General features: G+C 48.8%; 1 protein-coding gene across 2 annotated transcripts; it reads left to right on the top strand.

The window, feature by feature from the left end:
• The first annotated feature begins 5,769 nt into the window (after positions 1-5,769).
• Positions 5,770-21,825, top strand: CFAP263 (cilia and flagella associated protein 263). 2 transcript variants are annotated; one of them, XM_005309520.4, is made up of 9 exons: positions 5,781-5,925; positions 7,787-7,913; positions 9,530-9,691; positions 11,563-11,718; positions 12,285-12,365; positions 13,012-13,167; positions 15,542-15,649; positions 17,156-17,311; positions 21,599-21,825. In XM_005309520.4, exons 1-9 carry the CDS (start codon positions 5,828-5,830, stop codon positions 21,677-21,679), a joined length of 1,125 nt encoding a protein of 374 aa, XP_005309577.2. In that variant the 5' UTR covers positions 5,781-5,827; the 3' UTR covers positions 21,680-21,825. The 2 variants fall into 2 exon arrangements, with proteins under 2 accessions (XP_042707961.2, XP_005309577.2); XM_042852027.2 differs by lacking the exon at positions 7,787-7,913 and having other exon boundaries at positions 5,770-5,925.
• The last annotated feature ends 65 nt before the right edge of the window (positions 21,826-21,890 follow it).

The raw sequence follows: 21,890 nt of genomic DNA, 5'->3' as shown, positions 1-21,890 counted from the left end.
ACCAGATGTCCCAATTTTATAGGGACAGTTCCCATTTTTGGGTCTTTTTCTTATATAGGCTCCTATGACCCCCCACCCCCGGTCCCGATTTTTCACATTTGCTGTCTGGTCACCCTACAATCAGCATAGCTCCGTTGAATACACTAACATAAATTCCTGGGGCTGGATAAGACTCCTTGCCAAATCTTCCTTCAGTACCAATCTGACTTTCTCCATGCTCTGTTACTTTTTTATTGAGAACCAAACTGGACCCTTTGCTTAGCTTGATGTTTGATCATCACCTCCCAACACCCCCAGTTTGTTCCCCCTGAAAGGTGGATACTTTAACCTCTAAGAATTGACTTACTGTCTATTCGAGTTCTTGATCATTTGGAGGCCCATATTGCACATGGTAACCTCAAGAAGGATCCAGAAGTAATTTTTAGTTAGCTAATGGTACAGGTCAATATATATATTAGTTATTAAGGTTGCCTGGCACTTCCCATTATAAGACCTTGTTTTGAGCTGCTTATAACTTTGCCAAACTTTAAGCTTTTGGGCTAAAATTTTACATACTGGGTTCCGTCTCAGACTGATTGTTTTTGATAAGTTCCAGCCAAAATGGTTCAGCCCCTTCTGAGAACAAGGCTAGGGAAAAAAATACATTTTTTGCCATTTAAAAAGTTTGGATGAACTTTTATTTTAAACATGCTAGCATCCCCTTCAGAACATTAAGGTTACAAAGCACCCAAAGGTTAGGAAATGCCAAAATTACCTAAAGGTTAGGAAATGCCAACCTTGTTTCAACTCCCTGGGCATATGCACTAGGAGACAATCTTTAATTACATGATCACATACTATTTTTCCACAGGACCCCTGCCTGATTCAATGCACAGGATGGGCTTGCCTTGGGGATGAATCAGGGTTGTGCTGTGAAGGAGGCTATTGTCTGTAGGACCCCTGCCTTATTTGGTACAGAAGTTGGAAGGTGTGTGGTAAATGAGGCAGGGGATTGCAGGAAGAGAAAGGATGGTATCAGGTTAAGGCAGTTGAACGCTGCCCTGGAGTCTATCCCTGCCTCTGCCACAGAGTTCCTGTGTGGTGCTGGGCAAGTCACTTAAACCAGACTTTTCACTAGTGGTCGCTAATTGGGTGTTCCACATTTTCTGGATACCCAGCTCGAGACTCTGAGGTCTGATTTGCCAAAGTGCTGAGCAGTCACAGTTGTGACTGAAAATCAATGGGAGCTGCACTTGGAACGTGTAAATGCTATATAATGCGAAGTAATCTGAAAAATCAAGTCCTAGGTGGCTCAAACTGGGCATCCAAAATCAATGGATACGTTTGACCTTAATCTCTGTGTGTGTCAGTTCATCATCTGTACAATGGGATAACACCACCCTCTCACCTCATAGGGGTTCTGTGACGATAAATTCATTAATATTCTGGAATACTCCGCTACGATAGCAATGCACACGATAGAAAAGATCATGAGGAAATGAATAATTCTGTCTGCATAGTTCGAATGGTGTGCAGTAAATAAGGCATAGGGCCACACATTGAACAACGAGGATAAAACAAAATACAGAATAGCTGCTCAATAATTGAGCACTGCCCATCCTGTGCACTGAATGAGGTAGGGTTCCTGTTGAAAAAATAATATCTGATCATTAATTAAAGACAAGAGGGACAAATGAAGGTTGCACAGGCAGCTTAATTGTGGCATTTCCTAATTTTTGAGTGTTTGATTTTTGCAACCTTAATGTACTTTTAAATGAATTGTTTTGTATGTCTATAGACACACACACACACACACACACTCCCGTAACCTTTTTATAAAAAGCATATCTTAGAAAGCTTTGTTACATTCATAGCCAGTCTCTATAAGTGATATAAGACCACAAGTAAGTGGCCATCTTGCTGGAATAGTAATGAGGCCACAGAGCTTGTTTCTTTGCTGAAGGATCCGATCTGATTATTCCTAAGATCTGTTTTGTACATGGGTTTTGACATATTCTGGCCATTCTGTGAATATGCAGTACCCTTGCTCGGTTCCTCTGCAAACATGATGTGATCATAATTGTGACACAATAAATCAAGTTTTAGCAACAGACCAGAAATAGGGAGACTGTTGCCACTGTCCTGATCCTACAGTAGTTATATAAATAGGTTAACATCACGTATCCCAACTCCAATAGGGTTGGATGAATTTGTCACTGTGCTACATGCGGAGGACAGAGATGTCTATTTACACTGACCTTGCAAACACATTGTTGGTGCTGCCACTGCCCTCCTACTCAACATAACGGCAGTGAAAGGCCTTGCACCTGCTTACCCCAAGTTTGAATCTGATTCAGTGACATCACAGTGGTGAGACACAGGCCCAGATCTTCAAAGGTAGTTAGGTGCCTAAATCATTGGGAGCTAGGCACCTAAATGTGTTTGAGGATCTGGGCCTTAGAGCCTATTCTGCACACAGTTATTCTTATGCATAAACCCATTGCTCCTGGCAGTAGACATACACACAAGAGGAACTGTTTGCAGAACTGGGCTTTGACATTTTACCTTCATTTTACTACTGGATGCAACGGTATCATAATAAACATCAGCTCCATAGTCTGAAACAAAGAGATCCAAGGTCCACACATATCCATACACCTGCAGTTGTGTGCGTACATACTGCAATTGCACTCACAAAGTGGAATTCAGGTATAAAGTGTGTCTTTGTCCCCTTCTAGTGGGTGGGCCACAGAAAGAGGTTTATGAGGTTGCTATTGCCTCCAAGTTAATGAACCTGACCCCTCAGCTCGGGCAGCTACATCAGATCTGCAGCTATCCCACTGGGGTGTTACAAAGGCACTGATCAGATCAGAGGTTTTGGACGATGCTGATAAGTTAAAGGAAAACATTTAATATGGGAGCTTCTGGAAGTATCAAAAGCATGAGCAAATGTGACCCTAAAGGAAATAGTACCCAGAGATCTCCATTAAACTCCACTTACAGGATTATTAAACACATGCCAGTGTTCATTCTGAGAAGCCACACCTGGGTATTTGCAAGTGAACTTGGAGTCTCTGCTCACTGAAAATCTGGCCTTCAAAGTTGCCTCTACCCCTGTTGTACACTGCGCTGTGAATCTGCCTGCTGCTTTCCACTGCAAGGGTGGGATCATCTCCCCAACCTATGTGCATTAGGGACCTTTCATATCCAAACCTCCCCATTCCAATGTGGGGGAGACATAAGGTGTGTTCCAGCACCATTCCCCCACAAAAAAAAAAAAAAAACCTTTACAGAAGATACTTTGTTGGAGAAGGGGCTGGAGATTAGTTGGGGCAGGGCTGAGGTATTGCCATCTTCCCAGCTCTAGCCACACACAGATTTCCCAAAAAATGGCCACACTATCTGGGACCTTATTGTCTCTTCCACAGAGCCTCCTTTAGTGGTGGGACCCCAGTTTTGAGGGAGGTCCTGGGGCAGCCACAGTCCAGGGAATCTCTGGTAGTGGGACTCCAATGGAACCATACTGCCAGGGGGCAGAGTGTGTTTGGGAGGGGAGGGGCAATGGAGGCTGGAACAGCAGGGGAGGCTCAGAGCCTCTGCATTGATGGATCTGCGAGGATTCGGGGAGGGTGACAGGTCCCACGTTTCAGCACTTGGGGTGGGATGAAAACAGAGAGCAATGGAAAGATCAGGGAGGGGCTCTGCAAGGGGGGTCCTTGTGGAGATTTCCTCCCTCAGAGACTTGGGGGGGGGTGGAGCCAGGTGGGACATGATGTGATGGTCCCAGTGGTACAGGATTCGTTTAGCACTTTGGGATCTTTCAGAAGGAAAGCCACAGGAAATGTAACACTGTCAATGTAAATTTGGCTCCACGTGCTGTAAAACCAAGCTCTTCTCAAATCTACGCCCAGCAAAGATGTTTCCACTTATTCATTTTTTAAAATGCCCATGAAAACGGTTGTTTTAAACACATCAACATTCCCTTGCTGTGTCTGAAACCCAAAGACTAAGAATCGGAGTGAAAGTGACTGCAATGAAAAGTGAAACTGACTTCACCGATTTTCCTTATTCAAGCATTTGCAAAAACGAACAAAGCATTAGCAGTGACAAATACACCGGACTTTTCAAATCTTTACTTTTTAACGATCTAAGGTTTTTATAAGATACACCTAGATATCCTGGCTCTCAGCCCAGTACCCTATCCCCTAGATGACCCTGCCTTTCAAATGGTCATTGGTGCCTGAGAAGATTTTGACGGCCTTGAGCAAATCCTATGGGACTGAGATTTCTCACTCCCCAAAACCTACTGTGATTTTATCTGTATTACAATATTTGGTGATGTTGTCACAGTTCCAGGCAACTACACCTGTCTTTCTCCTCAGTGGTTCAGCAAGGGCACCACTCTTGGCTTTCAGCTCCTCAGCTGTTGCCTCTCTTGAGTGGAGACCTCATCTCTCTCCCTTCTGACGGGGTATTCCCAGGCTGGACAGTTCCCCGCCTTCCCAGCATGGATAGACTGCCCTGGCACACCTTCATGCTTTCCCTTCAGAGAAGGATAAGACATAAGTTAATACAGATCCGTGTACGCAAGCCGGCTTTGTTTTTAAGGTACGAAGCATTACAAAGAACGCAGATTACAAACAACAAAGGAACCCACATGCATGCTTCTAAGCACCCCAGAGTTCATCCTCTCACATGGACTTTAGCAAATGCAGTCTGTTCACACCTCACCTGGTGGGTCAGCTCAAAACAAGCACTCTGGTAACATGCTCAGTTCCCTTTGGACACAGATCTGGGGTCTTTGAACTGGAGTTTCCAGAAGGGGGGTAGGTTAGCATACAAAGGGTCTCTCCTCAGGGCGTGTAAAGGTGGGTTTCGGAGGGAGAGATTTTGCATTCCCCTGCACACCTAGTGTTCCAAAAGACCTTTCAGCTTCCTCAGACCCTCCAGAGACAGCACTAATCAGCCTGCTGGGGAGGGCTGGGGGACGGGGTAGCAGGGCTCTGGGGGGCACAGGGAGAAGCAGGGCTCTGGGGTCAGCAGCCAGCTGTGGGGAGGGGAGGCAGCAGGACTCTGGGGGGCACCAGGGCAGCAGGGCTCAGGGGAGGGGGACAGCAAGGCTGGGGGCGGGGGGGGGGGGCAGCAGGTCTCGGGGGATATCAGGACTCTGGGGGGCAGCAGGGTTCGGGGGGCACAGGGAGAAGCAGGACTCTGGGGGGCACCAGGGCAGCAGGGCTCAAGGGAGGGGGACAGCAAGGCTGGGGGCGGGGGGGGGGGGCAGCAGGGCTCGGGGGATATCAGGACTCTGGGGGGCACCAGGGCAGTAGGACTCTGGGGGGGGGCACAGGAGGCAGTAGCTGGCCCCTGGGGGTAAAAGGGACGGCAGAGCTCGGGGGGGGCAGAAGAGTTGGGGGACATGGGAGCAGCAGGACTCGGGGGCACAGGGGCCAACAACCAGCCGCTGTGGGGCAAAGGGGGCAGCAGGGCTCGGGGGAGGGGGGCAGCAAGGGTGGGGCCGGGGGGCAGCATGTCCCGGGGGATATCAGGACTCAGGGGGCAGCAGGGCTCGGGGGAGGGGGGCAGCATGTCCCGGGGGATATCAGGACTCAGGGGGCAGCAGGGCTCGGGGGGGGGCACAGGAGGCAGCAGCTGGCCCCTGGGGTAAAAGGGACGGCAGGGCTCGGGGGGGGGGGCAGAAGAGTTGGGGGGCAAAGGGGGCAGCAAGGCTGGGGGTGGGGGGGAGAGCAGCGGGGCACCCAGAGCCCGGGCGGCCTAGGGGGCGAGTGTTCCGCGCGGGCCGGGAGCCCGGAGCCGCCGCCTCCCGCTGCCATGGTAACCCCGGGGAGCGATGGCGGACGAGGACTCGGAGAGCGTCCGCACCGCGGAGTCCCAGGAGCTCGCAGCCCTGCCCCTGCCCCAGCTCGAGGCCCTGGTGCAGGAGACCAGGTACGGGACGGGGCTGGGCACAGCGCCCCCCGGCTCTCATAGGGGGGTACAAAATGCCCCTGATCCCACATGGGGGGTGGGTGGGAACAGCGCCCCCCAGCTCTCATAGGGGGGTACAAAATGCCCCTGATCCCACATGGGGGGGGCTGGGCACAGCGCCCCCCGGCTCTCATAGGGGGGTACAAAATACTCCCTATCCCACATGGGGGGTGGGCACAGTGCCCCCCAGCTCTCATAGGGGGTACAAAATGACCCCGATCCCACATGGGGGGTGGGTGGGCACAGCGCCCCCCAGCTCTCATAGGGGGGTACAAAATACTCCCTGTCCCACATGGGGGGTGGGCACAGCGCCCCCCAGCTCTCATAGGGGGTCTATAATGCCCCCGATCCCGCTTGGGGGACTAGGCACAGGACCCCCCCCAGCTCTCATAGGGGGTACATTATGCTTCCAATCTCACATGGGGGGCGGGGGGCTGGGCACACCACACTCCCACTCCACAGAGCACGGTCCTATTCAGATATGATCTCCCCCAGACTTTATAATCAGGGCAGGCTGAGGCAATACCTTCCCTATGGCCCTTATGTGCAGGACTGTTTGACAACCCCATCCTCTATCCACAAGAAAGCTGGATTATAACATGCTCCTCTTCCCCCTCAGTCTGTTCATATTGGCACAGGCTTGGCTCAGGTTTAATGCCCTCTGTCCCTGATGAGAGAGGGGTTTTGGGGTTATGTTTTCTATGTAGATCAGTGCGAGGCTTGAAGCTGCTTCCACCCCTCTGCCTTTGGGTGCCTGTCCCCCTGATGAAGGGCGAAGCATCGTGACGCATTTGATAGTAAAGGAGGCATCTTGTGTGTATTTGTGAGCAAGGTCCATCATTCCAGACTGTTCAGGAACCATCTGCTAAACATTTTCTTCCCTTTATAATGAGTTCCCAGTAGATGATTCCATCTGTCACTCGCTGGAAATAAAATGATGGAGCAAATGTAATAGAGAGGAAATATACTGGGGATGTGGGTGGGTGGAGCTGTACAAAAGTCATGGATCACATGGGGATTGAGGGTTACTTCTGTGGTCTCAGCACAGCCTCCTCAGAAAGGTGTGAGCCTTGTATGCAATCAGAAAGCCTTTAAGTCTGGTGAGGTTTTTGATAATTGACAGGAGCCCAGTGGCAGTTCTTCTGTAAGGATGTTCTGGGTTCGGCCCCAATCAGAAACATGAGAAAATCAGATCAGTTACTTTATCTACATCCCGATTGTGTGTGTCACTAGGGTGACCAGATATAAAGTGTGAAAAATCGGGACGGGGGTGGGGGTAATAGGTGCCGATATACGAAAATTTCCCAAATATCGGGACTGTCCCTATCAAATCGGGACATCTGGTCACCCTATGTGTCACTCACAGCTGTTGATTTACCAGCTGGGGACAGCTCCACAGTGGGTGCTGCTTGTTCCAGCTGGGAACGCCTTACTGGGATCAGGACTACCAGCAGAGATCCTGTATATGAAAGATCAGCCCAGCTGCCCCAGCAGAAGATTTGAAGGGGTGCAGTCAAAGTCCCCTTCCCCTAAAGCCTGAGCTCCCATTGACGTCCATAGCAAATCTTCCATGGATTTCAGTTTGAACGGGATTGGGGCTTTCATGAGCATGGGCCTGATTCTTTCATGTACCCCACTGTTGCATCAAGAAGAGAGTCAAGTCATTTGTGTGCATCTCTGGATGTTTATGGTGCCCCACCTAAAATTTTCACCGCTATGAGCCTTATGTTTCCCCTCTGGTTTCATACACTGACCATATGCTCTATAGTCTCTTATACCTGAAAGTCAGAGCGTGCTCATGCCAACCTCCACCTCCTTGCAGCCATGCCCTCTCCATTTTCAAAGTCGAGACAGAAATGTTTGAAAAATACTACAACAAGATGGAGCCAAAGGATCTGGTCAGCCATTTGTTGCCAGATATACACGGATCCTCGCTGGACCTGGGGCAGGTACTGTACAGAGCTACAGCGATAGTTACTTCTTGTTTGCAATGCAGCATTTCGGGGTCTGCCTGTCAGCTTGACTCCGACTATCCAGCCGCCTCCCTCTCGCTGGGATTCTCATTTAATGCTTGCGTGAGAAGAGGTACAAGGGGAGCAGTCACCCAGAAACACATCCAGTGGGTTTCCCTTTGCATCTCACCCAGTTTGAAATGTACCCTGGAATATTTGAAAATAAGCGAGTGGAGTCGGAAAGTGATGTTTACCAGGCAACTTCTCAACCTTACAGCCACAGTGCTCGGATGTCTTAGAAGGAAATTAACCACGTACTCGAGGTGAGATGCCGCTGCTCTAGCAGGCATCAGGGTTTGCGCTGTCCCTTGCTGCAGCTGGATTCAGTCTGAAGACCAGTCCAGTTTTCAGTTTCCCATTCCCCTTTTCTCTTATACGATAACACTTTATCCTTCATGGCACCGGCCAGAGATCATTTATAAGCACTAATGAATTTCTGTAAGATGGGTTTATCCACATTTCACAAATCAGGAAACTGAGGCACGACAAGATCAAGAGACTTGTCCGAGGCCACACATCAAATCTGTGACAGGACCCACAGGACCTCTCCCAGACTCTCCCTCTTGTGCTCCAGCGAGCACTTTACTTGCCCCTGTGGCCTGTGATCCATGTGTTTGAGTTTCACCTTCTCAGCAATGACTCAAGGGGTGGGAGCTCTATGGGCACTCCTCACTCACCCTGGTCTCCTTCCTGGGGGGATATTGCACCGTCTCCAAGCCTCAAACTGAGACTGGGGTAGCCTCTTTGGCAGCTCTTTCCCAGGTGGGGTGGAGTTTAAAAAGCAATCAGAACAGCCCAAAAGGGGCTACAAATGGACACCACTACTAAACTGTCTACGAGCCTGATTCTCATTTACATTGCTAATTTACACCCTTTTTAAGGCCCCTTTATGCTGCTGCTCTGGGTCTGGCATCAATGCAGAGTTAACTCAGATGATGGGCACCTGGGTTAGGGTAGCCCAAGTGTGAGCAATCACACTGCAGAGCCCCGTCTGAGTTACTGGGTCCTCACTTGTTCTGCACCCACCTGTACGTCGCTGGGACTTCTGGGGGCACATCCCAGGTGTCTTTGTGCTGCAGTGCGCTGAGCTGCTCTGTGAATTTGGGGAGAACTTGTCTGTCCTTCTGGATACCCGGGGGGAATTGTGGGAAGACATTGAAGGAGTATCAGCACCCGAGGGATTTAGTTGGCCTCATCACTGCAAAGTGGGTGCACTACCTGCTCACGTGAAAGCCTCCCTCAAACTTTAGCCTACTAGCCCAGGTTGAAAGCACCACCGAACTTGGGTGAGAGAGTTTTGTGTGTGTAGCGGATGGGAGTTGGAGCAACACGCGGGTAAGTGCCTGCAGTGAAGACATACCCTAAGCGTAAATGAGAATCAGGCCCATCATGTGTCTACAGATCCCTCACAGTCACCGTGGTTATTTCCTATTCTAAGTACAGGGAAAATACGGTAACCGTTGGCAAATATTGACTTTTTAATGGCGACCACTTTGAATGGGTTCTGTCGCTATCTACTTGCTCCTTCAGTCCTTTGTTTCTCCGGATTGCAGACACGTGCCAGACGTAAATCTAAATCCCGCGCTGCAGCAGATCGTTTTATAGGCCTGACAGTGGAGCAGAAGAATGATCTAGCGCAGCGGGAGCTGGATGAGACAAAGGAAGAAATTCAGCGGACCAAGGGGGATTCTGAACGGATTATACAAAACTACCAGGTACAGCCTTCCATGAGCTGTAGAATCCCTGGTGTAGTTAGTAACCTCATTTGTCCTACCTCTTTTTAGCCTCACAGCCCTTATGCTATGAAGAAAGGGTAGTTCCTCTGAGGAAGATAATTTGCTAGAGAAATGTGTTAATTTCTCTTAGATGCCTATAAATTGCTAACCCAGCGAGGAAGGTTAGTATGATTTATTTAGCTTTAGGGTTTTTTCTTTGACTGCCTTGGAGGATGCAAGTTGGGGATTGGTCCTGCTTTGAGTAGGGGGTTGGACTAGATGACCTCCTGAGGTCCCTTCCAACCCTGATATTCTATGATGCAAGAGCTGGTAGATGAACTAAGACAGATTCTCTCAGCTGCAACAGCTGCTCAGGGTGTTTATGATCCTTGGTAAGGACAAAAACTACAGGGGCACCAAACACTTGCCTCATGCCCCCATTAGATCATTTGTCATGGTGGCATTCCATTGCGTTATTACCCTCCAGTTTGCGTATCGGCTTCTTTACGCTGCACAAAGAACGAAGGGGCTGGAATGTCATCATGCCAACACGTAGCATGTGTGCTGCTAAATGCTGTGACCGCTCCTCTGTGAGCTTAGAGTTACTGGGCAACAGCAACTTCTCAGGAGGCAACAGGAGGTGCAGGGCTGCTGCTATAAAGAGAGGCTGGTCCTGCTCTAAAAATGGCACGTTGGGCTTCCGTATTTTGTCTCAATGACTCTGTCAGTTTTACCCAGTTTACAAGTGTTACCCGGTGTTTTTTCCTAACTTCAGGGTCACAGACTTGCCCGAATCTGAGGGCCAGGCTCGGGGGCAGAAGGGCTGTTGTGCTTCACTAATGATAAAGGGCCAGAATTTTGATCTCACACTGATGTGATACCAGAGTAACACCATTTAAATCAATGGAAATACTCTGATTTTTACACTGAGATTCATCTCACAATCTATGCCAGGAGTTGCTTACTTGCCATACCTCGTAGTTCAGAAGAGGAAACGTTGGGATTTTAAAGAATCACCTTTGCTTAACTGAGTAGGCAGGTTTGCTTGATACAGCGCCGCGAGTGTCAGATCTGCCGATCCATGTGCCCCTTCACCCAATAAGGGTTTGTTTTTTGAGGTCCCTAAAAATTGCAAAGAGGTCTTTAAATGGCAATGCTGCCTGGATTCCTAATCCAGAACATCAACACAAATCAATTTGGAAGGGCTTCTTCTACACTGTAAAGGCATCTTTCTTTTCTTTCATCCCACCCACTTCTGTGTTGGGAGAGTGAAATAGAAGCCCTTTGATTAAGCTAAATGGTTAGAACCTAACTGTATCATCCTGACAGGTTTCAGAGTGGTGGTAGCCGTGTTAGTCTGTATCAGCAAAAGCAAAAAGGAGTCCTTGTGGCATCTTAGAGACTAACACATTTATTTGGGCATAAGCTTTCGTGGGCTAAAACCCACTTCATCGGATGCATGGAGTGGAACATAAAGTAGGGAGGTATAAATACACAGCATAGGACTTCTTGTTGTTTTTGTATCATACTGAACATTCATATGTTCTTATCAAAAGTGGCGTTTTGAACACAACCATTCCTTCAGACTTGGTAGATCTGGAGATATTTGCAAGTCAAGGCAGAACTGATTAACCCTGAAACTCAAGTACGGTAGATGTTTTGCTTTTCTTGTTCTTCAATGAATGAGAGATAGATATTATTACCAAAACATCATTGCCACAGGGCAAATAGGGCAAAATTCACTGACGTCAATGGATTTATGCCAACAGAGAACTTGTCCCACCATTCCTATGTGTTGTTCTCCACCCCAAGGCCCAAAAAACGAATGGGAGATGACATCTCTTTACTATAATGTGACTTCGATTCTACAGGCCGTCATGGAAGAAGCAGATATTCGGTGGGCTGATATTAAGAAAGCCATGTGCAACTTTAACAAAGACATTATCCAAACGATATCCAAGAAGAAAGGGAGTGTCATAGCTTCTGAGAAGGTGCTGAGATATCTTGAGGAGAAGAACCACTACAGGGTCAGTTCAGAGTTGTGTATTTATACATTCATTATATACCAGGCTAAATAGTTTAGGCAAAATCCTGATCCATGAATAATCTCTCCCACGTTTTGGGCCATACGTACACCTACCTTGGCAGGTCTGTTTGGATATCTCCCTTTACCTTGCAATTCACTGTTACAGTAGTGCATTAGAAGCCAGCTTGGGGGCTCACCAATGACATGTCCAGCTATGACACAGGAGACTTGTACGTGAATGACTGCATAGCTCACCTATGCACACCCTAGTGGAGGTTGGAGGAGTTACACGGCTGAGGTATGTGGGATTTGGGGCAGGGTGCTGTCCCGGTTGCTGTCGGAGCATTTCTTATTGATTGATTTATATAGAGGGGCGTGACCGACAGCCTCGTGTGGGGGCTGCCTCCCCTCCTTTTCTGGCTAGTGACAAAGTGTCATGAAAGTTACACCGTGGCTTGGAAGAACGGGAGCGTCACGACAAGAAGTGGAGCCCGGGGGCTCTCTCACGTTGGGCCCCACCGGAGAGAGAGCCATGACCATGACAGTATATCCCGGTGTCTTTTTTAGGATGCAACGAAAGAAAAATTGCGTTTGAAAAATGATTCTCTCAAAGTGCAGAAGAAAAAGTTGCAGCTGCAACTCAAGCAGGTGTGTAAAGACTGAAGAGAAACGGGGAAGCTGCAGCCCGTTGAAAATGAAAGGGGCCAATGGCAGCTCAGTGCAGGCAGGCAGGGAGATTTCAGGGGCTCACCCAGACAGGGGGGTCTAATGTTTCTGTGTAGTTTCTCTGCTTCTAATCTTAATTCCTGTGATTGGCAGAGACTGTAGTAATCTCTGAGTTTATTAAGAAAAGGCCCCAACCTAGAGCACCTCTTGTATGTTCGAGGCAGGCCCCAAAGCAGCTTAATACCTGTGAGAAGGTTGTGCAGGGTGACCGCAGCAGAGATCCTGCAGAGTGGGAATTTGCACCTTTTTGTGCTAGGGAGAAGATCTTGGGTGGATTTTTGCAGCTCCTCCTGGAAGGGGTCATGTGGGTGTCGCAGGAGAATAGCCAGTGGTGCTGGGGTCAGGCATTGCATGGATCCACTGAACGGAAACCCAGATTAAGAAGGGAGCAGCAGGTTATGTCCCCTACTCCTCCCCATTCCCTGAGTTAGCAGCCCAGCCAGGTTGGGTTGAGGATTCCATCCTTTAGGAGCCCCCCGCTTGCTGTCCCCACAGAGCAAAGCCCTATTTTGTGGCATTTAGCCTCAGCTCAGTGATCATCAGCCTCTGTGTCTTTGCTGGCTTACAGAAGGAAGAGATGGGCGAGGCACTCCATGAGGTTGATTTCCAGCAGCTGAAGATTGAGAACGCTCAGTTTCTGGAGAAGATTGATGAGAGGAACCGGGACCTGCTACAGCTAAAACTGACAGCGGGAAACACTCTTCAAATCCTCAATTCCTACAAAGTGAGTCAAGCCCATGGCACCTGCATTCTCTTTATCTCCTGCAGGGTAAGCGGGGGGGGGGGGGGGGGGTGCTTAACACTGTCCCTCTCTCTCACACGCACTCTATTTCCAGGCCATCTCTTTCAATCAGAGGCATTTTTATTCCTGCTTAACAGCTCCCTGGCTTGCCTGCGATATACATTCCAGCAGGTGGGGGCTGGGAGTTGGCACCTGCCCTGGAATTTTTGGAACTGTTCCCTTGTTGATGGATTTGCCTGCCTATAAAGATCCTTACATTCGCTGTGGCTGCTAGGGTGTGTTCGATACATCCTCCTGATGTGCGTTTTGTGGCATCCACACAGGGCCGTCCTTACCCATACGCAAACTACGCAGCTGTGTAGGTCACCAGGAAATTTGGGGCACCAAATTGTCCCAAAAAAAGAAGAACAGGAGTACTTGTGGCACCTTAGAGACTAACAAATTTATTAGAGCATAAGCTTTCGTGGACTACAGCCCACTTCTTCGGATGCTTATAGAATGGAACATATATTGATAGCCTCAATATATGTTCCATTCTATAAGCATCCGAAGAAGTGGGCTGTAGTCCACGAAAGCTTATGCTCTAATAAATTTGTTAGTCTCTAAGGTGCCACAAGTCCTCCTGTTCTTCTTTTTGCGGATACAGACTAACACGGCTGCTACTCTGAAACCAAATTGTCCCAGATTTCCTGGTGCCCTACACAGCTGCGTGCTGCTCCTGCGGCTGGCCTGATGCCCCGGCTGGCTGAGCCGGCCAGAAAAGCTGCCCCTGTTTCTGCCCCGCCCCCATAGCCCCGCCCCACCTCTTCCCCAAAGCCTCCGCCCCTGCTCTGCCCCCACTTCACCTCTTCCCCTGAGCTATATCCCGGGGGACTGCAGCAGGGGTCGGGCCTACACTCACTGCGTGGTGGGAAGTGGAGTGACCCGGCCCTAGCCAACTCCACTCCGCCCCGCCGGCTCCCAGCTGCCCCGCCAATGAGTGCTGGGGGGCAGTTCCGCCCTGTCCCCCAAGTCCCAAGGCTGGGAGCCAGGGGAGCAGAGCGGAGCGGGCTGGTTCTGGGGCTGGGGCTGGGGCCAGGTCACTCCACTTCCCGTCGCCTGGTGAGTGCAGGGTCGGGCCCGCCCTGCAATCACCAGGCGGCAGGAAGCGGAGCGACCCAGCCCCAACATGCTCTGCTGGCTTGTGCTGGGGTGGGGGCAGTTTCCCTGTCCCCCAAGGCTGCTCCTGCCCCCCCGCGGAGGCCTGGGGCCAGCCCTCTTCCCCCCCCCCCCCCCCCCCCCCCATGGGGGGCTGCGTAGGGCACCAAAATGTCTAGGGCCGGCCCTGTATCCACATGTGATGGTGCAAAGCTGCAAACATTGCAGTGTGGTTATTTTGTCTCACAGGGCTGTAAGCAGTAACCTTAGCATTGACCTACCTAGAGACCTTTGTGTATCCTTGCAGCTGTGATCTCGTCAGTTACGCAGGGTTAAGACTACCCAGTCCTTGGACGGGTGATCTTCAAGAAAAATCCAGGTGCTGCTGCAGGTGGTGGAAGTGACTCATTAGGCGGACTCCTCCTCTCTGAGTCAGTACTAAGGTTGGGGCACTGTGCTGCCACACATTCTGTCTCTCAGCTGTAATATAAAAAAGAGGGATGTGGCCATTAAAGGTTCATCCCATGGCAGTTTTTGCAAGAGTTGGCATATTGGGCATAGTATCCTGGGGAAAATAACACCTTAGGCATTTCCAGTGCACCTTTCTCTTCCCCTCCACTCCTGCCTCCAGCGGGGTTATTGCATCCCACCCCAGAGCTGGCTGCACCTCTGCGGGAGGAAAAATGAAGAGCTTGTGAGTCCATTGCATATTTTCGGATCCCTGGGTATGGCTACCTTATAAACCAAGGGGGAGATTTTCACAGGCATGTGCAACTCCCACCGACAGTCAATGGTTCTGGATGCTTTACTCCTTTGGAAATCTTCCCCCGAGTTATTGTTAAACTACACTGGGAAAGGGCAGGGGAAAGATTTTTCCTTTCCTTTTTTCCGGAGTAAGAAACGTTGGGCTGCAGCAGTAGCTCTGCCTCTCGCAATATTAGAACACAGGCCCCACTGCTACCAAGTAACATCATGCTAGAACGTGTTAAACAAAGGTTAGATCCTGAGGCTGCCATCTACAAGGGAAACTCAGAAATGAGATGGCACGTTGATCAATGCATTCTACGACGAAGTGGCAGTAGGGAGCGGAGTCCCAGAAGGCCAGCTCGAGATAAAGCTTGACGGTGTAGCGAGTAAAGGGACTCCAGCCTTCCATGGTCACTGATGAGCTGTTGCCCTCTTTTGGGCTCGCTGACTTTACCGCATTGTGCTGTTTCAGAGAAAGCTGCAGAACACCACCGCAACATCCGCCCGCCTGATGAAAGATATCTCCCAGAGGAAGGAGGCGCTGGAGAAGATGGAAAGGGAAACCATCCTGGTGGAGGAGGTAGTAGGAACATCAGAAACAATCCATACTGGGATTGTGGGTTTACTCGTTTTTTTAATCCAGAAATTTCATGTTACGAGACCATTTCTTTTAAGATTTTCTAACACTGGGTTACTGCATAGAAGTAAATGAGGCTGGTATTGAATTACACCCACATTTTGATCCCAGTTCCACGGGCGTAAGGCTGGAGTAATTCCATTCAAGTCAGTTGACCCAGTTCTGATCACACCCTTGTTTTGCACCCTTGGTAACTCTATTGACCTCAGCGGAGTTACTCTTGAGTTATATTGATGGGATCACAATCTGGCCCCACGGCTCTTTGTAAGCTGCCCTTCACTGACGTAGCAATGGGAGTTATTTTCATTCCGGCAGCAGTCGGGAGGGACTTTAAAACACAAAAGTCAGGAGATGAAGGAATGAAGATTCTCAAAGCTGTGTTAACTTGGCCACATACTTAGATCAAAGCAACAGAGGGTCCAGTGGCACCTTTAAGACTAACAGAAGTATTGGGAGCATAAGCTTTCGTGGGTATGAACCTCACTTCTTCAGTCTTGCATCTGAAGAAGTGAGGTTCTTACCCACGAAAGCTTATGCTCCCAATACTTCTGTTAGTCTCAAAGGTGCCACAGGACCCTCTGTTGCTTTTTACAGATTCAGACTAACACGGCTACCCCTCTGATACTTGATACTTAGATCAGAAGCTCTTCGAGGCAGAGACTGTCTTTTTGTGCTGGGTTTGTACAGCACCTAGCACAGTGGGGACTGATCTCCCATTAGGGCTCCTAGACACAACCCCATACAAATAAGAGATGCTCATAATAATATCATAAATTGTCTATTAGGTATGTAATTAGCAAAGGAATATTACAATATAGTTAATTGTAATACTAGAAGCTGGGTGTCTAAAGTTATGCTGTGAAATTTCCATTCAGGCACCTGCAGGCAAGTGCCCTGGTACCAGAAAGGCTGTGTACCTGCAGCTTTGATTGAAGTCAGAGGGTTTAGTAAAAAGAACAGGAGTACTTGTGGCACCTTAGAGACTAACAAATTTATTAGAGCATAAGTTTTCGTGGGCTACAGCCCACTTCTTCGGATGCATATAGAGGGTTTAGTGGTGCTGTGAAAACCAGCTCTCACTTGAGGTGCTGAAGGATGGAGTTTGGATTTTAACTATAGGCACCTAGCTTTGGCATAGCTTCCTGCATTTAATATCCTTCCTCTTTTTAGAGGCACTGCCCTTCCCCCTCTAAGGGGGGCCCCGGCTGGGTTTTGTGCCACTCCACTGTCCCAGGCGGTAGCAGCAGGGAGGGCCCAGTGAGTTCAAGCAGCTCCGGAGTGCCCCTGGCAGACAGAAAACCGGAACGCTAATAGCAGCTGCATTCTGCACAGTTTAATCGCTCGACCTGCCGTTTTAGGGGGATGGGTTTGGCTTTTTTCCAAATTGCGGCTTTGCAGAAAGCAAAATCCCACCTAATCTACCTGCCCCGGCTCCTTTTCCTCTTTCAGGAGCGAGCCAAAGCAGAGAGTGTGAATAAGCAGCTACGGCAGCAGCTCTCAGATTACAGAGTGCCTCCAGTGGTGAAGTATGTCAATCAGAAGATGGCCATCTATGACCTGGAAAACAATATTAAGATCTGGGAGAGGAAGGTGGAGATCGCCGAGGTACAGTAAGACAAGAACTCCCGGAGTCTGTAGCTGCGCATAGACAGTGTCTGTGTCCTTCCCTGTACACAGCTGGGGTTTAACTTCAGAGGGCACCTGTCTGTGCCCACCCACGTTCATGCGATTATGGTGAAGGGGTCTGTTGCTTTGCAGCATGAGTGGGCGATTTTAGTTGTGGTTTTAACTACAGTGTAATTGAACAACTCGACGAGCTTCCTGTTTACAAAGCAGCGATGGTGTCAGAGGCTGAACTGAATGTATTCAGAGGACAGAGTGGGTCTCACAGTTGAACCCAAGGGGTTTTAAGCCAGGACCTGGTTATTAGTGAGTTAATAGGAAGCATCATCCAGTTGTTATTATCGTGACCTTTTTAACAACTATCAAATACAGAAGAGCAGCAGTGTAAACGTCTCACCTCTGCCCATGGAACCAGTTTGGGCCTTTTCAAACACCCACGCTCGTGACTGTTTGAAAATGTTTTGGAGCTGATTTCTGATCATCTTACTGTAACACGCTCCAAGCACTTTACAAGCATTCACTATCAGTGACTAATCGTTATCCCTATGTCACGCTGGCTGGGGCGGCTATGACTGGGAGTGCCAACCTCAGGGCAGATGGTCAAAAAGCAGGGCAGACACACCCCAAATTGGTGGTATGTTCTATAATTAGATTTCACCAACACAGTAACAAGTGTGAATTCCTAAAGCGCTGTAACAGCCTTACCATGGAGTCACAGACAGTCGCCTTGGGCATTCCAGTTTATCTTGCCACCCAGGCAAACTGGATTATGTGATAGATAGTCACTGTCCCCCGGGGTGCCTGGGGCAGGCCTCACTGAAAATGTCAAGGTCAAGGCAGGCTGCAAAGAGGAGAGTAGATACTCCTGAGACTGGTAGGTGACACTGATGTTAAACTCCCCAACCAGTCCCAAACCGTGCTCCTGATCCCCCACACTTGTTATCAAGAAGCAAAAAAAGAAATCACACAGCCCCCTTTCTTGCATTCCAGTTCTCTGGCTCCCAATCAGCCCCTAGGTGCAGTAAGGTGAGGAGTTCTTTAAAAACTCTTCTCACTATACAAAATGTTCTTGTGACCCCCAAAGGGCCAGCCACATTGCCAGGTCAATATTGGGTTGGAGCTTACCCTAAATCCCACACTGCCAGCCAGTCCTTTAGTATCTAAAACTAAAGGTTTATTATAAAGAGAAAAGAAAGAACAAGAAGAGAGATGTTAAATAGTAAAGCGGTCACACACATACAAAGACTTCAAAGGCCATACATCAGATTCTTGGTGAGTTTGCTGGCTTAAAAGTCCCTCTGGAACACATCCACAGGTACAGTATATTCAGTCCTTTGTTCAGAGCTTCCGTTTGTAGCAAAGTTCCTGCAGAGGTAAGAAGCAGGAATGAAGACAAAATGGAGATGATGCAGTTGCCTTTTATAGTCTTTTGCCATGTGGCTCTTATTTCCTTTGTTCCAAACAAAAACTGCCCAGCACATGGCATGGAAGCCTTAGACTTCTCTGTGCACAGGCTTTGCTGCTCACTCATAAGGTGTCTTCCCTGGTTCCTTTCAGTTGAAGTCCCTTGATGGGCCATCAAGCAGGCTAGGCAGGGCAGATGCCAATCTGTCTGGGAGTGTCACCCAGCAACACAGCACAAGCTTGGAAATACAGCTATACCCTACATATCTATAACTCATAGCACAAAGGTGATACAAACATATAAACAAGATGATCAGACTTGGCAAATTGTAACATTTTTGCAGACGCTTCACACGGCATATCTGGCACGATTCATTGCAATTTTACAATATTGGCATCCAGAATATCATAACGTGTCTCCCATATTCCATACAGCGTCGCAGTCACTTTCCACCAAAAATCCCAACAATATTCAGGCCGTACATATCCCAGGCCAGTTGTACTCAGATCTCAACGCAAAGACAACGCCTGTAGCCAATCCTGTCACTAACTAACTAAATATTTATTAACTAAGAAAAGAAATGGGAGTTATTGACAACAAGGTTAAAACAAGAAGCACACACAGTCTTAGGGCTGGTCTACACTAGGGGGGGATTGATCTAAGATATGCAACTTCAGCTACGTGAATAGCATAGCTGAAATCGAAGTATCTTAGATCGATTTACCTTGGGTCCTCACTGTGCGGGATGGACGGCCGCGGCTCCCCTGTCGACTCCGCTACCGCCGCTCGCTCCGGTGGAGTTCTGGCGTCGACAGGGAGCGCGTTCGGGGATTGATATATCGCGTCTTAACGAGACGCGATATATCGATCCCCGATAAATCGATCGCTACCTGCCGATACGGCGGGTAGTCTGGACGTACCCTTAGATTTTAAACGGTAATATGAGCTTCTGTAATAAGCAGCTCTCTATGTCCTTTAGGGCTGACCCATGCCAAGCAGCATGGGGATCTCTTGCTTATGTTTTGCCCCTCAGAGTCCAGACAATATAAAGAGACATGGTTCCTCCTTGTCAGGGATTTTTATCCCTTTCACTCCAGAATCCAAGCTGGTGGGATGAGTTCATGCACAGGCCTCTGCTTCCTGGGGGGAGTGAGGAATGCGATCAACAATGTCTCTGTCCTGTGATGAAAACAACGAGGAGTCCTCGTGGCACCTTAGAGACTAACAAATTTATTTGGGCATAAGCTTTCGTGGGCTAAAACCCATTTCATCAGATGCATGGAGTGGAACATACAGTAGGCAGGTATAAATACACAGCACATGAAAAGATGGGAGTTGCCTTACCAAGTGGGGGTCAGTGCTAACGAGGCCAGTTCAGTTAGGGTGGATGTGGCCCATTCCCAACAGTTGACATCTTGCCCAAATAAATGTGTTAGTCTCTAAGGTGCCACAAGGACTCTTCCTTGTTTTTGCTGATACAGACTAACATGGCTACCACTCTGAAACCTGTCCTTTGATGCTACAGGATGCCTCATTTGCCTTCAATGGGCCATCTTGTGTGCAGGATGAGCACTTTACCTTAATTAATGGTTCTCTTCCTGTCTGGTGAGTTACACAATTGCAGAGGGTTACAATGCAAACACTCAATATAACTTTATACCAGGGGTAGGCAACCTATGGCACGTGTGCCGAAGGCGGCACGCAAGCTGATTTTCAGTGGCACTCACACTGCCCGGGTTCTGGCCACTGGTCCGGGGGGCTCTGCAGTTTAATTTAATTTTAAATGAAGCTTCTTAAACATTTTAAAAACCTTATTTACTTTACATACAACAATAGTTTAGTTATATATTATAGACTTCTAGAAAGAGACCTTCTAAAAATGTTCAACTGTATTACTGGCACGCGGAACCTTAAATTAGAGTGAATAAATGAAGACTCGGCACACCACTTCTGAAAGGTTGCCGACCCCTGCTTTATACCATGGGAGACAGATACTGTAAGTTGGATTAATACATGCAGCATCCTACAAGCATTCCGGAAAGTCTAACCCTGAGATCTATTTTAACTCTACTAACCAGACTGGTTTGTAGCGCCGCATTTGTCAGTGTTCACTGACGCCCTGGGCCTTGGCAGGAGCTGGTACCTGGTCTGCCAGCGTCACAGCCCACTTTACTGATGAAGAAACTGAAGCACAGAAAGGTTGGGACTTGCCCAAGGACACACAGTGAGTCTGGCGCCAAGCTAGGAAAAGGATCCTGAAGCTATTGCCTTAGATCATGCCTTGTTACGCAGCGAGATGGGTAGAAAGAAAACAACAATAAAGGGGAACCGTTTAGTACCTACTGGTGAGTTCTCTGTATTGAAACGCAACCCTCGCCTCACAGTCAGTGAATTGAGATATGCAGTAGTGTGATGAAACCTGGGCAGGTTCCTACTAATATCACACACACACACACACACACTCTCTCTCTCTCTAACACAGAGAGATGGCCCTACGTTGCATACTTAGATTGTAGGGTCTTTGGGGCAGGGACCAGCTTTTTGTTCTGTGTTTGTACAGCGCCTGGCACCATTGGTTCCTGGTTCCGAATGGGGCTCCTAGGCACTAGGGTAATACCAATAATATTAAGGGTCAGATCCACCCTGGGATCTGAATCCAGCATTCCCCAAAGTTCAGTGTTATTCAGGTTCAGATCCCAGTATAAACTGCTGTGGGGGATCTCAGTGCTTTCTATACAGTATTCAGAGGAAAGCCGTGGGAGGCAGGACCTACTCAAATGCCCTGTGAGCTAAGGGGTGAAAACATTATCTACTCCATGGCAGTTTGCCATTGGCTTCTTATGTCTCCATTTTTACTTCTGCAGATGTCCTTGCAGAGCTACCGCAGAGCTTGGAACAAGGTCAAGATGGTCAGTAACCAGCTACAGCTTTGTCTCCCCCTGTAAGGTGGCCAGTGAGAGATCTGGCTTGGAGCCAGCCATGTGAAAAATGAAGCTATCAACTGGGGGAATGCAGAACACTTTCTACTGCAGCTTGGTCTGTGACAAGAGATGGAACCATTTCAGCCCAATTGATAAAGAAATCAAAAGCGCCTGGGTTTGGACTCCTCTAGTTTGTCCAGTCCCATTTGTCGGAGAGGCTGGAGCATCCAGTGGG

This window comes from Chrysemys picta, chromosome 14, assembly GCF_011386835.1.
Source record: "Chrysemys picta bellii isolate R12L10 chromosome 14, ASM1138683v2, whole genome shotgun sequence".
In the NCBI taxonomy this organism is placed as follows: Eukaryota; Metazoa; Chordata; order Testudines; family Emydidae; genus Chrysemys; species Chrysemys picta.
Note: the sequence above shows the minus strand (reverse complement) of the source record. Positions and strands in the feature narration are given on the sequence as shown.